The sequence below is a fragment of the Asterias rubens genome, chromosome 19 (genome assembly GCF_902459465.1).
Source record: "Asterias rubens chromosome 19, eAstRub1.3, whole genome shotgun sequence".
NCBI lineage: Eukaryota > Metazoa > Echinodermata > Asteroidea > Forcipulatida > Asteriidae > Asterias > Asterias rubens.
The window spans coordinates 4,720,712-4,735,653 of record NC_047080.1 but is presented as its reverse complement, the minus strand read 5'-3'; the positions used below and the strand labels follow the sequence as shown (position 1 = coordinate 4,735,653).

Genomic DNA, 14,942 nt, shown 5'->3' with positions numbered 1-14,942 from the left:
AAGATTCTACTAAACATATTGATTTATTTCTATTAGGCATATTTCAAACTTTGTACTTGTGGCCTCCCAAATTTGATGAAGTCTTCACAGAGAAAACCGTTGAATGGGAATACGTTTTGCCTTGTCAAACAACAATGTTGAACTTGAGTCAAAGTTGAGCATAAGTCCTCTCACCCCATAACCACATTTAACACTGCTATCTTTGTGTTCCTCCGTGACAGGTGGATGTAGAGAACCCTGACGTCTTAAGATTTCCTCTCTTCCCCTCCGCCATCTATCAAGAAGCCATCCTAAGACCTGGGGAGATGTTATATATTCCTCGTGGGTGCTGGCACTATGTCCGCTCACTCAGCACAAGTTTCTCTGTTAGCTTCTGGTGGATGTAGCTGCTTCAAGGAACTGTAGGACACAGGATAAGGTGCTCTTCATGACAAACGGTAAGTTTTTTTTTTCTTTATGTAGGGATTTTATTTTCTTAAAACTAAAATGTCATAATTTGGTTTTTATCAGCGTAAAGCTGATTTATATGCAGAATAATGGAGAAATCCATAATGGACTAAAATCTCTGAAAATTGTTTTTGTAAGTTGTGGAATGTGAACAGTTTAAACAAAACGTGATTAAGACAATGAATGGTGACATAATATTAGAGTAATACTATTTGATTGGTACTGTCCCAGGCCCACTTGAATGTGTCACTCAACATTGGTCAATATCCTAACTTTTGCGGTCACAGACGGCCGACTAGCTGATAGGTCAACCCAGAGAATGTCAAGTATACAAATATTGACCAAGATCAAATCCCTGCACAAGCAGACAAACCCTAACATTGTCCACGCTCTGTAGAACCCTCTCAACGCTTTCTTCCTGTTCAAATCCCCTCAGAAATCCTCCCGGGTATTCCATCTTAGAGGCGGTTCAGTCTTGATTCTTTACATCCCCATCCAGAAACCAGGGGTTAGGGTCAAGCATGAAAGGTGTTATGTCACTATTGGCAGGGTTGACCAAGGTCATGACAACAAACCCATTGACAAGGACACTGTGAGAACCCACTGTTAAAATTACCCCTAGGGATGTTGCCTTGATTTCTTAAGCAATGCGGTCACTGAAGATGGCTTGAACCACCATAGGAAATACAAAACCTTCAGATCACACGCCCTTCAAATTTTGTGAAACAGCCTTAGAAGATGTACATGGTAGATGTATTATGTGGACAATGTACAGTAACAAATGGCCCTGATTTATATAATTGATGGATCTAAAATGGCCATCAGTTTGGATTTTGTATACAGGCCAAGCAATCAATGAATACAAAGTGGCATTGACCTCAGGCTCTTCCATTTTCCTCTCAGGGGTGTGTAAGGATTATTGAAAAGTTGCTACGTCTAATGTGCCAACCTACCACTAGTTAGCTGAAATCCTTTTTCTTACTCCTTTCTCATGAGATGTTTACCATGTAAAACTTTTGTGTCTGATCAAACGGAAAAGAAATTATGCCTATTTACAAATTACCAATGTAAGGTTAAATAATTGCCCAGTCCTATGCCGTTGGCAAGACTGAAATATCAATTTCAAAATCAGCCAATATACAAAACACATGTTATGTTTTATTTACTTCATTTCCTTCGCCCGACCGCCAAGAAGTCCATACTTCCTGTTTTTCTCCTCATCCAGGATCAAACACCTCCCATTCACTTCTGGTCCCTCTTAAAACATCTAATCTCCGCAGCTCCTTATTTTGATCCCGGGAGCTTAGGGGCTAACATGAAAGAAGTCTGGCTTCCCTCTCAGAGCAAACTGACTTACATAGCAGATAAGATAGTCAGGTTCTCTTATCTTGATGTAGGCATGCAGTGTGAGGGGTGTTAAATTGATCCGTTGTTCCCCTGCTGGATCTAGCTCCCTAGATGGAGTTGAACTTGGGAGGGGGATGGTTGTTGAGCTGGGGGTTGTGCCTAATTTGAAAGGATTCAATCTGTGTTTGAAAGTTCCAATTTACGATCCTCTTGTGTCTTGATCTAAGTCTTGAAGAGGTGTAAATAAGTAGCGTTGGGAATCGTCTTGTCCTGCTGCTTGATTTATGTGCACCTTGAACGGTTTGATGTGATGACCTACTTCCTCTAACACCTCGCTGGATTCAGAGAAGACAAAAACCTGTGATTTGAAGGCTGTTTGATTTTACTGCCTGGGTAATTGGCTGATTGATGCATGTCCTTGACTCCTATAGATTTGACGTTTCCTTGCATTCTTTGAAAAATGTCTTTATTATTATAGGATAATATTTATGGTCAGTTTGTGAAACCATGGATCTTCAAGAAGCAGCACTTGAAAGACAGGCTGGGGGTGGGAGCATTCAGGCAGGGGGCAATTTGAGGAGGAGACCAGGGGAAAATGCATATGACTACTAGAGAGACAAATTTAAAGATTAAAAGAAGGCCTCATTATGAAGTTGTGTAAGTGCGTCATTTGGAATTGGATAGTTTCCATATTCCAACGGAACATCAACATCAGTTGTAGTTTTATATTTTTCAGCTGTTTCAGCACCTTATCTGTCCATTTGAGTCCATTTGAAGGAATGGGTGAGGCTCAAAAGACAACACTCAAACCTGTTTCCAATCTTTAAAATCCTAAATGAACTCCCTCAAGCTTGACCCTTGGACCCAACTCTCAGAATCCTCATCCTTGGCCCCCAGGTCCCGGACGCTGCTCCATGTTTTCATGATCTGCTTCTTTAAAATCTTGAAGAAAAATCTCAGCTCCTTGGGAGCAGAAATCTGTCGGAAGTAATGTCTGCTGACAATCCCATGAGATACCAGATTCTATTTACATGGTTTAGTTCCGCGTAGAATCCCTGAGGCAACACCCACATGGAAGTTGAAGACTTATTTCATAAACATAACACCAACAAAAAAGAGGCCTGTCATTTTACTTTTATTTGAAAGCTTTAATCAGAAGGGGAAACATGTTATCTTTCTTTGGCCAAGTCCTAGGTGAGTTTCTAAAAAGGGTTCGGCTGGCTTGAAAATAAAATAATTTTATATTGTGTTGAAAAACAATTGGCAAGAGTTCATGCCGGAGGTTATTTTAGTTTTTGTTTTTGTCCAAATATAGAAGAGGAGACCTTTTAAAATGGCCTTTAAGTTGAACTCTTTCTAAAGGTTTTATTTTCTTTAGGTTGTGATGAAATTGATTGTGGAAAGCCTAAAGGCCCGGTCACACAGGCCCCGATAACGAGAACTATAACGAGAACGATACAAATGCACGCCCTCGATTGGTTGAATGAGCGTGGACGTATTCTGAGTGGAGCATTTCAACCAATCGAGGGCGTGCATTTTTATCGTTCTCGTTATCGTTCTCGTTATCGGGGCCTGTGTGACCGGGCCTTTACCCTCCTTGTAGAAAAGTCTTATGCTGTGTTTTATACTAGTTTTTGCTCGTGATTTTAGACATAAAGTGATGACAGTTGAATAAGATTAATACAGACACTGGCCAATTCAATTAATTTTATGACGTTTGATATTACACTCTCTTTTGATTAGTATTCCATTCGTAGGACGTGTCAAGTTATTTCTGACAATTTTTGTCGCTATTTTCAAATTAAATCAACCAGGATTTGATGTACATTTAGAAATACTCAACCATGTTGAAAGAAGGTTAGTGAAATGTGCCACGACACAAACTGATCCAAGGTAATCAGCCGCATCATATTTCACAGAGCACCTGCCGCTTAAGTTTTTTAGATTTCAATTTCAAGAAGCGAAAGTAGAATATTATTAGGTGAGGTTTGCGCTAGCCCCATGTGTAATTTCTTTTGAGTAGTGTTGATTCTGAAAAAGAATGGCGGGATTTTTAACAGCAGTTAGATTGGCCCAGGCTGTTTAAAGGCAAAGGACACTATTGGTAATTGTCAAAGACTAGTCTTCACTAGTCCTCAGATTTAGAATTTGAGGTCTCGAAATCAAGCAACTGAAAGCACACAACTTTGTGTGACAAGCTAGTTTTTTCTTTCATTATATCTCACAACTTCGACGACCGACTGAGCTCAAATTTTCACAGGTTTGTTTTTGTATGTATATGTTGAGATACATCAAGTGAGAAGACTGGTCTTTGACAATTACCAATAGTGTCCAGTGTCTTTCAGCTTTTGAGGATTCAATGTCAAGAAAGAAACAGGACATATTATTCTTTTGAACACAACCTCAAGGCTCAAGAGTACCACTGGCCCAGGTTAATATAACTCGTTGAATTTGGGAGTTGCTAATCCAACACTCTTCAGTGGACTTGTATATTTGTAAGAAACATAAAAGCTCCATTCACAAAGATACTAGTCACACAAACCATGTCTGCCTTTACAGAACAAACTTGGTAGCCTTAAAGTAGTGACCCAAGAAGTCATCAACTGTAAATTTACCCTTTGAAAATTGAAAGAAGACTTTCAATGGCCGTACACACAAAGGCTGTGGTTTCAACTCCTATTAGCTTTTCGGCTTGATTTTTGGAAAAGTGGTTCACAGGACCTACTTGACGCCCCACTTCCAACCCGTTTCCCCTCTCATCAAAATATTGATCTAGTTAGCTAGCTAACCCCTGTTAGTCCCTACCGTACCCTTGAAGGCATCTAATAATCCTCAAGATTGATGGATCCTCAGAGTTCCTTCTTTGTTTGCCTCCTTCATACCTCGGAGCATCTTGGAACAAACTGGTCCTCTGTGTTGTTAACTGGGAATCATTTTGAGACCCTTGAGGCGGTCGCTGAGCTACCTTGACGGATAATCCCAAGTAAACCCTAGTCCTAATTTAAATGCAGCGGTAGCGTCATTCTTTGCATTGTATACATCCCTAGTGGAGCATCGGTATTTCTTTAAGCACATTTGTACACACTCGGAATTTGTTCAATTCTCCAATTCATGATCGTACAGCGTTTGAGAAGAGTTTTTAAAAGCAAGTTTTTCTTCTGATTGTGTTTCCAAGACAGCTTTGCAAATCACTAACTTCAATTTAATCAAGCTTTGATGCTAAATCCAAGTCTGGAGCAAGAAAGCCCTCCAACCTGGGTCCAATTTAACATATTATCTCTTCAGTAAAAAATACTGCAAGTTACAGTGTATCCTGAGCCAATAACTGGGCCCAATTTTATAGAGCAGTTTAAGCTCAAAAAGTAGCCAAGCACATCAACATCATACTTACCAGTTAAAATTACCAGCCAAAACACTATGTATCATGCACATTTTTCACTGGTATCCTGCTTATTTCTACTTAGCAAAAAAAAAAAGGCAAAATATTTTCTGCTCAAGCAGCTCTATGAAATTAGTCCCAGGGCTCAATTTAGAACTTTTCTTGTTGAAGAGTAAAGCCATGATTTGAGGCATTGCATTTAGTTTGCGGTAACACCATGTGTGTATCTACTTGCCAGGAGATCCGGGAGACTTCTCGGGAGACTTCTCAGTTCTGAAAAGAACTGTCCTGCTTTTTAACTGTTACCAGGGCGGATGGTATAGAAAATAGACTGGACTACTACTTTAGCTTATAGGATCGTAATTAACTGTACTGCCACGGAGTCAGTTCTGAATTGGTCTCAACGTTTCGACTAGCTTGCTCTAGTCATCGTCAGGAGACTGACAATAAAGAGTAAAGCCCCTTGTACATGTGTTCAAGCGAAGCAGCTTCACCCTCTTAATAATATTGAACTTCCGAACTCCAAATTATTCCCCTTCACATGGGACTGTGTGGAGTCATCCCCAGTGACCCCTTTCTTATGATTTCAGGATATTCTTCAGATTAAACTAATTTTGATGGATATTTTCTTCTATTCCCATCTCTGGACCGACTTAAAACTTTATCACTCATTCCAGTTTTGCAGACTTGTTTGTAAAAAAATGTCTTAAAATGTTAATGTAGTGGTATGCAAGACACAGAGAGCATCCCAGTTGCAACTGTTCTAGATTGTTTTGGTGTATCATTAAAGAGAAAAGGGAGGGTCTGTTTACATTTTGGATATATTTTGTTTCCATTCGTGATCAGCATTCACCAGATTCATATCAGATGTTGCCAACTCGCCACGTTTTCTCACTAAAAACAACTGTCAATGGGAATTACTGCTTGGAATGTTTGTTTCTTCAATTCTTGCAACCCGTGAAATATGATACTTTATAGTGCCCCTGTCCCACCAAAAAGGGGAAAACATTCACTTCAGTATAACTTAGGAAATAACAGTGTGAGCAGCCAGTCTTCATTGGGTGGTATTGACTGGGTGGCTGGCCGCTGTAAATGGACCAAACCAAAGCCAAGGTCTAAAGCTGCTAACAAAGCCAAGGTCTAAAGTTCAGTGTGCATTTTATAGAACTTTTCCACAACAAAATGCTTTATAGGGCCCATTTATTCGCTACTTCACGGAGCCGTCTTTATACCACATCTTAAAACACCCCATGTGACCAGTAATCCCCCTTTTAGAGTGCATAAACTCTCTTAGTAATTTATTAATGCCAAGTCAAAACACATTTTAAGAATTGTTAGACCAGAGTATATCAAGTTTTTTTTTTTTCAAGTTATAGGGGCTGTAGGAAAAAAACTAAAGATACAAGTTTCAGATATTTAAATCTGTGATATCAACAGAACTTGAGAAGAGTGTTAAGATTTAAAAGAAGCGACTGTTGTATCTTCACTTTAAAACTATGTAACCCAATCTTCACTAGTCCCAGGCAGGCAGTCGATTGATCCCAAACAATAGCAAAACATTATCCAAGAATTAAGACTCCATGATGGTGCTTCCTCTTCCAGCAGATGTCTTAAAAAAAAACACTTGATGTTTTCTTGCAGTAGTTACTATGATCCAGAAATGTAGATGGACAGAAGAAGGAAGGAATCGTTGAGTCACATCAAGAACCTGTAGGGAAATCATTGGATATGCTTAGATTTGATCGGATGTGAAGCCTTTATGGAACCTTGCCTGTCAATTGTCAGAATGGATTGGCATTGCTGTTGAGCTGTTGAGAAGGAAGTAGTTTCTCAGTAAAATATTTCTTTTGAGTTGTAGACCTCACGCCTGAGGTCTCGAAATCAAACGAGTTTGTGTGACAAGGGTGTTTTTTCTTCCATTATTATCTCGCAACTTCGTCGTCCAATTGTTCACAAGTTTGTTATTGTGTGCATATGTTGGGATACACCACGTGAGAAGACTGGTCTTTGACAATTACCAAAGGTGTTCAGTGTCTTTTAAAGAGGTTGTTGGGGCAGATTTTACTTTTCAAATTAAAAATGTTCACATCTGGAATTTTTTAGATTTTCAGGCCTAGAATTTCGTGGAGCCCTGACTTCCCCTGGTATTGGCCTTAGCACCCATCAACAAAGTTCAAGTACCTTTTGCAAAGTGTGGCCTTGCCGTATCAAAGATGGAATATTTAATTTCAAACCTAATAAAAAAAAAAAAAAAAAAAATATATATATTACCACCCCTTTCTCATTTTCTAGAAAAAGACAAAATTGTATTCAAATTTACCCGAGGATGGAGTCAACCAAAGTAGTCACACAAAATAATTTTCCTAACAATATTAAACTCTTTTAAAAGTCATAAGCTTTGTTATAATTTTGTAATCTGCGTGGGTTTAAACGATTCCTAATTTGATGTTAGAGGAAGAACATAAAAACAGGAAGCTCTATCAACTAAGCCTGCCTCCTTCAGTTGTTGTTTCGAATCTTTATAAGCGATAACATCCTCAACATCACATGTCTTAGAACACCACCCTCTTCCTTTCAGTCTTCAATTTCATGTTTCAGTCGATTGAGCGAAGGTCAAGCATGTCCAACATCTTCCTGTATCACTTAATAGAAGCACATTTAACGTAAAACAGTGTTTCTCATAGTTGTTTAACAGAAGTTGAATTTCATCTTTGAGAAGGGCAAAGCCATTTTCATTTTTAAAAAGGCACTTCCGTTGAGAACAACTTAAAGTCTGTTGGAAACTTTTGATGGGGCACCACGGTCAAGACAAGGGCAACACAATAACTCCTCTTTAAATTGTTTGCTTTTGTATTGAGCAGCTTCTTGTCTTATATTGTAGCACCCTGCCTGCTCCTGTGTCAGTCCTATGTCCTTCTGAAAGGTTTGCGTAATTATATTCACACATGAATGGTGAGATGTCACCATCAGTGGCTTCTGACCCCTTTTAACCCCAAATCCTAGTACCCTATATCCTCTATTAGGTGCTCTGTCCAACTTTTCCCCCTGTTTACACCTGCTTCTGACCCCGCTTTACCCCCAAAGTACCCTCTATTCTTATTGGTGCTCTGTCTACAGAGTTCCTATCCCCATACCCCTTTCATCCTGTTTACACCAGCTTCTAACCCTGCTTTACCCCCAAAGTACCCTGGATATCCTTACAGGTGCTCTGTCTACAGAGTTCCTATCCCCACCTTACCCCTTTCATCCTGTTTACACCAGCTTCTAACCCTGCTTTACCCCCAAAGTACCCTGGATATCCTTACAGGTGCTCTGTCTACAGAGTGCCTATCCCCACCTTACCCCTTTCATTCTGTTAACACCAGCTTCTGACCCTGCTTTACCCCCAAAGTACCCTATATATCCTTACCGGTGCTCTGTCTACAGAGTTCCTATCCCCACCTTACCCCTTTCATCCTGTTTACACCAGCTTCTGACCCTGCTTTACCCCCAAAGTACCCTATATATCCTTACAGGTGCTCTGTCTACAGAGTTCCTATCCCCACCATACCCCTTTCATTCTGTTTACACCAGCTTCTGACCCTGCTTTACCCCCAAAGTACCCTATATATCCTTACCGGTGCTCCGTCTACAGAGTTCCTATCCCCACCATACCCCTTTCATTCTGTTTACACCAGCTTCTGACCCTGCTTTACCCCCAAAGTACCCTATATATCCTTACAGGTGCTCTGTCTACAGAGTTCCTATCCCCACAATACCCCTTTCATTCTGTTTACACCAGCTTCTGACCCTGCTTTACCCCCAAAGTACCCTATATATCCTTACAGGTGCTCTGTCTACAGAGTTCCTATCCCCACCATACCCCTTTCATTCTGTTTACACCAGCTTCTGACCCTGCTTTACCCCCAAAGTACCCTATATATCCTTACAGGTGCTGTGTCTACAGAGTTCCTATCCCCACCTGACCCCTTTCATCCTGTTTACACCAGCTTCTGACCCTGCTTTACCCCCAAAGTACAATCCCCCCCTTACCGGTGCTCTGTCTACAGAGTTCCTATCCCCACCATACCCCTTTCATTCTGTTTACACCAGCTTCTGACCCTGCTTTACCCCCAAAGTACCATCCCCCCCTTACCGGTGCTCCGTCTACAGAGTTCCTATCCCCACCATACCCCTTTCATTCTGTTTACACCAGCTTCTGACCCTGCTTTACCCCCAAAGTACCATCCCCCCCTTACCGGTGCTCTGTCTACAGAGTTCCTATCCCCACCTTACCCCCTTTCATCCTGTTTACACCAGCTTCTGACCCTGCTTTACCCCAAAAGTACCATCCCCCCTTACCGGTGCTCCGTCTACAGAGTTCCTATCCCCACCTTACCCCCTTTCATCCTGTTTACACCAGCTTCTAACCCTGCTTTACCCCCAAAGTACCCTATATCCTTACCGGTGCTCTGTCTACAGAGTTCCTATCCCCACCTTACCCCCTTTCATCCTGTTTACACCAGCTTCTGACCCTGCTTTACCCCAAAAGTACCATCCCCCCTTACCGGTGCTCCGTCTACAGAGTTCCTATCCCCACCTTACCCCCTTTCATCCTGTTTACACCAGCTTCTAACCCTGCTTTACCCCCAAAGTACCCTATATCCTTACCGGTGCTCTGTCTACAGAGTTCCTATCCCCACCTTACCCCTTTCATCCTGTTTACACCAGCTTCTGACCCTGCTTTACCCCCAAAGTACCCTATATATCCTTACAGGTGCTCTGTCTACAGAGTTCCTATCCCCACCATACCCCTTTCATTCTGTTTACACCAGCTTCTGACCCTGCTTTACCCCCAAAGTACCCTATATATCCTTACAGGTGCTGTGTCTACAGAGTTCCTATCCCCACCTGACCCCTTTCATCCTGTTTACACCAGCTTCTGACCCTGCTTTACCCCCAAAGTACCATCCCCCCCTTACCGGTGCTCTGTCTACAGAGTTCCTATCCCCACCATACCCCTTTCATTCTGTTTACACCAGCTTCTGACCCTGCTTTACCCCCAAAGTACCATCCCCCCCCCCTTACCGGTGCTCCGTCTACAGAGTTCCTATCCCCACCATACCCCTTTCATTCTGTTTACACCAGCTTCTGACCCTGCTTTACCCCCAAAGTACCATCCCCCCTTACCGGTGCTCTGTCTACAGAGTTCCTATCCCCACCTTACCCCCTTTCATCCTGTTTACACCAGCTTCTGACCCTGCTTTACCCCAAAAGTACCATCCCCCCTTACCGGTGCTCCGTCTACAGAGTTCCTATCCCCACCTTACCCCCTTTCATCCTGTTTACACCAGCTTCTAACCCTGCTTTACCCCCAAAGTACCCTATATCCTTACCGGTGCTCTGTCTACAGAGTTCCGATCCCCCACCTTACCCCTTTCATTCTGTTTACACCAGCTTCTGACCCTGCTTTACCCCCAAAGTACCCTGTATATCCTTACCGGTGCTCTGTCTACAGAGTTCCTACTATCCCCACCTTACCCCTTTCATCCTGTTTACACCAGCTTCTGACCCTGCTTTACCCCCAAAGTACCCTGTATATCCTTACCGGTGCTCTGTCTACAGAGTTCCTATCCCCACCTTACCCCTTTCATTCTGTTTACACCAGCTTCTGACCCTGCTTTACCCCAAAGTACCCTATATATCCTTACTGGTGCTCTGTCTACAGAGTTCCGATCCCCCACCTTACCCCTTTCACCAGCTTCTGACCCTGCTTTACCCCAAAATACCCTACATCCTTACGGGTGCTCTGTCTATAGAGTTCCTATCCCCACCTTACCCCTTTCATCCTGTTCAGCTTCTGACTGCTTTACTTCAAGTACCCTACTTTTTATATCCTAACAAGTGCTCTCTTTCCACAGAGGTCCTAACCCCCCCCCCCATACCCCTTTTCCCCCTGTTTACCAGCGTCTGACCCCTTTTTACCCCCAAGTACCCTACATATAGTTCCACATCCTAACTTGAGCTCTTTCCACAGACATCTCTCCCTGTTTGTGATTATTAACCTATTTATACACATTCTCTCCCATCAGTCTGGTTTGTTGGTCGTCCATTATAAAACTAAAGGGTCCTGACCCCTGTTTGCACTGAACGTCTCGTGCAAGAGTCTCCATTCAGTTAAAAACAGTTTGTGAAGTAAACTTTAAAAAATAATATTATGTCTTTAACTTGATTATAATATCTTTTAATTTAACTCCACCAAATAATCTGACTGCTTCTCTTGTCGGTATGTGTAATCCACTTGAGAAACTTAAATGATAATGCCCTTTACTATTGTAGGCATGTTATTTCTCAGAATTTTTCCTGATTTCAAGATTTTGTTCAAATCTCCTTGAGCCTTTAAATTATTTTGATAGAACTAAAGCATTCACCAAGGGATGAAGTAAGAGCCCACATCATTGTGTCAAAACCTGGGCTCAATTTCATGGCTCGCTTACTGCAGAACATTGCGCTTACAGCTCACATAATTGCACTATGGTAAGCAGGGCAATGAAATTGAGCTTAGTTGTGTATTCTATACGTGTTACACTTAGTTGTAAACCGTTGGGAGGTTCTTGGTCTGTAGAGAGGGAAGAATTCAGTGAAAACTTTCACATTCACCGAATCTCATCCCTTCTATTTACTGGTTCGTCTGCCATTCTATTTTACACATAGTCGATTTAACCAAATCTCACCCCTTCTATTTACTGGTTCGTCTGCCATTCTATTTTACACATAGTCAATTTAACCAAATCTCATCCCTTCTATTTACTGGTTCGTCTGCCATTCAATTTTACACATAGTCAATTTAACCAAATCTCATCCCTTCTATTTACTGGTTCGTCTGCCATTCAATTCTACACCTAGTCGATTTAACCAAATCAGCCATGCATCACATGGCCTTTTTCCTAGTCATTATACAACCCACTTATGTCCCCACTAACCTACTTCTTTACTCATTATTTAGAAGTTGATTCAACTATTCTGAAAAAGGGCAAGGCTGCAAACAAATCTGTTCGAGATTTCCGTAACAATTTCACAAAAGCCAATTGTTGATGGGGGTGTGCCAGTTTTACTTTAAGGTCGTGACCATGAGCTCAATAATGAACTAAAGACTGTTAATGCTAGAGTATATTATTAAGTACTTCAACCTGTTCCCATACAATTGGTTTTTGATTTCTACCTTGGAGACTGTGATGTCAACCCAGTCTATGCAATGATAAGTCTCTGCAACCTTTATGTACAAAATCTCCCTGATTACAAGATCCAATAGTTTTATAGCTCTGACACTTTTTACTCCACATAATTTATCTTGAAGTTCAAGAAGTACCTCCCCACACCATATATCATGCCACTTCCTACTTTCCTTTTTAACACATATATTTTCCTTATAAGAAATATCACCCAAATACCTCATCTTTTAATTCCAAGATCTTTAAATCATTTTCAACTACCCCAAGCATAACTCACACATCAAGAAGTACCTCCCCTGTCCCTCCCCTTGCTAGCCCCAAGGACCCCAAACATACCCCATCGTCCAACGTCCCCATACCTCCCAGAGGACCTCTCTGAAAACAATCCTAGAAACCCAAATCTTTATGATACCCTCTGGTACTGAACTGATATCCTTCACATGTTGCAAATATGTAGAAATGACTTGGAGGAGTTGTAAAGGTGTGTTGGTGGTGCCGCCTTGGTGTCTGGTATAGTGCTATTATCTTACCGGAGTGTGTATGGGCGCTACAGGTGGAACATTCTTCTAGGATTCCCAGATGTTTAAAGGGATTGTCTCTCCCTTCTAGGCTGACAATCTTAGAATGACCCTCACAGGCTGACCAGCTCAGAGTGGTCCTTTCAATCTGGCCATCCTAGAAGGACTGTTATAGGCTGACCTTTTGGAATGATCCTCACGGGCTGACCATCCTGGGCTAACCATTCCGGGCTGACCAGCTCAGAATGGTCCTCTCAAGCTGGTCATTTAAAAATTACAATTATAGGATGATCATCTCAGAATGACCATCTTGGAAAGATTTTCCCAGGCTGACCATCTCGGAATGACCATCTGATTCTGACCAACTCAGAATAATCATCTCAGGCTGACCATTGACCATCTGATTCTGACCAACTAAGAGTGGTACTCTCAGGTAGACCATCTCTGAATGTCATTCTCAGAATAAATAATCATCTTATGCTGACCATCTCAGCATGGGTATTCTGAGCTGACCATCTCAGAATGATTGACCATCTACCCTCTCCTTCTGACCATCTCAGAGTGAAGCTCTCAAGTTGACCTTCTCTAATCGTCCCTCTCAGAATAATCATCTCATGCTGACCATCTCAGAAAGGCTAGAGGGAGCTGACCGTCGAAGAACAACCTTGTACCCACTCATTCTGACCCTCTTATACTGACCATCTTTGAACGACCATCTCAGGCTGACCATCCCAGCATGATCATTTTGGGTTGACCATCTCAGAATGGTCTTTCAGTCTATGCTCAGACCATGGTATGTACCCTCATCTCATGTTCCTTGTCTATGGTCAACAACTCCCATGATCAGGACAGCATTGTGCCGAGCTTGCCATCCAAAATCTCATGTGATGCACATGCAATCTTTGAGACTTTATAAGTCAGTAGTTACTACATCTTTAAATGATTAACAAACATAAACTTGGCAATATAAAACTCTGCTCTCGTAAAACAATAAAATAAATTCCCGATGGACGTTTTGTTTCTGTAAATGTGATCTGCCTCCTGTCATTCATTGGTACCATCTGGGGAACATTTAATGTATTCTGACAGGTAGGTTTATTTATGGGGTCAGGCTAAATATCGAAATACCTTTTATGCAACTTATGTGAGAACAAATTGAGTGTTTCACCCGCATTTAATGCCAAATAAACTGCAACATTATGAGCTTGGCATAGACTGGGAGGTACTTAGGAGCGGCGAGGGGGACTCCTCCAAACTTGACCCATGAAGGAACACAAATGCACATCTTGACATCTTGGGACATCCCTTCCCTTGTCAACCCCACCCCCCTACCCCGCAAACCCCCAACCTCTCGCAAATCCCTCGCCAAATCAATCCCCTCTACAACCCCACCCCCCATAATAAACACTCCAAGTCCCTCCCAATCCCCACCAACCCCTCACCAATTCCCTTACCAACCTCTCACCAAACTCTTAACAACCCCTCGCCAACACCCCTCAACATCCTAGAAGGGGAACTCACTCTAAAACTTGACCCATGAAGGAATCACAAATGCACGTCTTGGGACAACCCATCCCTCTTCAACCCCCCCCCCCCCCCCAACCCCGAACCGCTAACCAACCACCTCGCTAACCCCTCACCAACCAAACCAACCCCCTCCATAACCCCCCCCCCCCATAACAAACACTCCCAATCCCTACCAACCCTCACCAACCCCCTTAAACAAAACCTCACCAAACCCTTAACAACCCCTCGTCAACACCCTTAACAATCCCTCGTCAACACCCCTCAACTTCCCACCACACCCCCTCACCAATCCAGTCCAACACCTCAAAACCCCCTAAACCCAAACCCCTCTCAACAAAGTATGTCTTTGAGTTGTGGTCTCACACTTATTTAGCTTATTTATAAATAAAATAAAACATACAGTCATGTTTTGTGTTTCAGCCCATTGTGTTCTGTCAGAGAATTGACCCGTTTGTTTATATTCCTCGGATGGACAATACACTTATAAGACTATTAATCGAGACCATTAAGATA

At 42.1% G+C, this 14,942-nt stretch overlaps 1 protein-coding gene across 1 annotated transcript in view; it reads left to right on the top strand.

Annotated features, from left to right (window-relative positions):
• LOC117303239 (lysine-specific demethylase 8-like) overlaps positions 1-13,483 on the top strand; it is a 52,800-nt gene extending 39,317 nt beyond the window's left edge. Inside the window, exons 8-9 of the mRNA XM_033787388.1 lie at positions 222-437; positions 13,463-13,483. Coding sequence (XP_033643279.1) covers positions 222-386 — 165 coding nt within the window. The 3' untranslated portion in view covers positions 387-437; positions 13,463-13,483. The remainder of the gene's footprint in view (positions 1-221; positions 438-13,462) is intronic.
• The last annotated feature ends 1,459 nt before the right edge of the window (positions 13,484-14,942 follow it).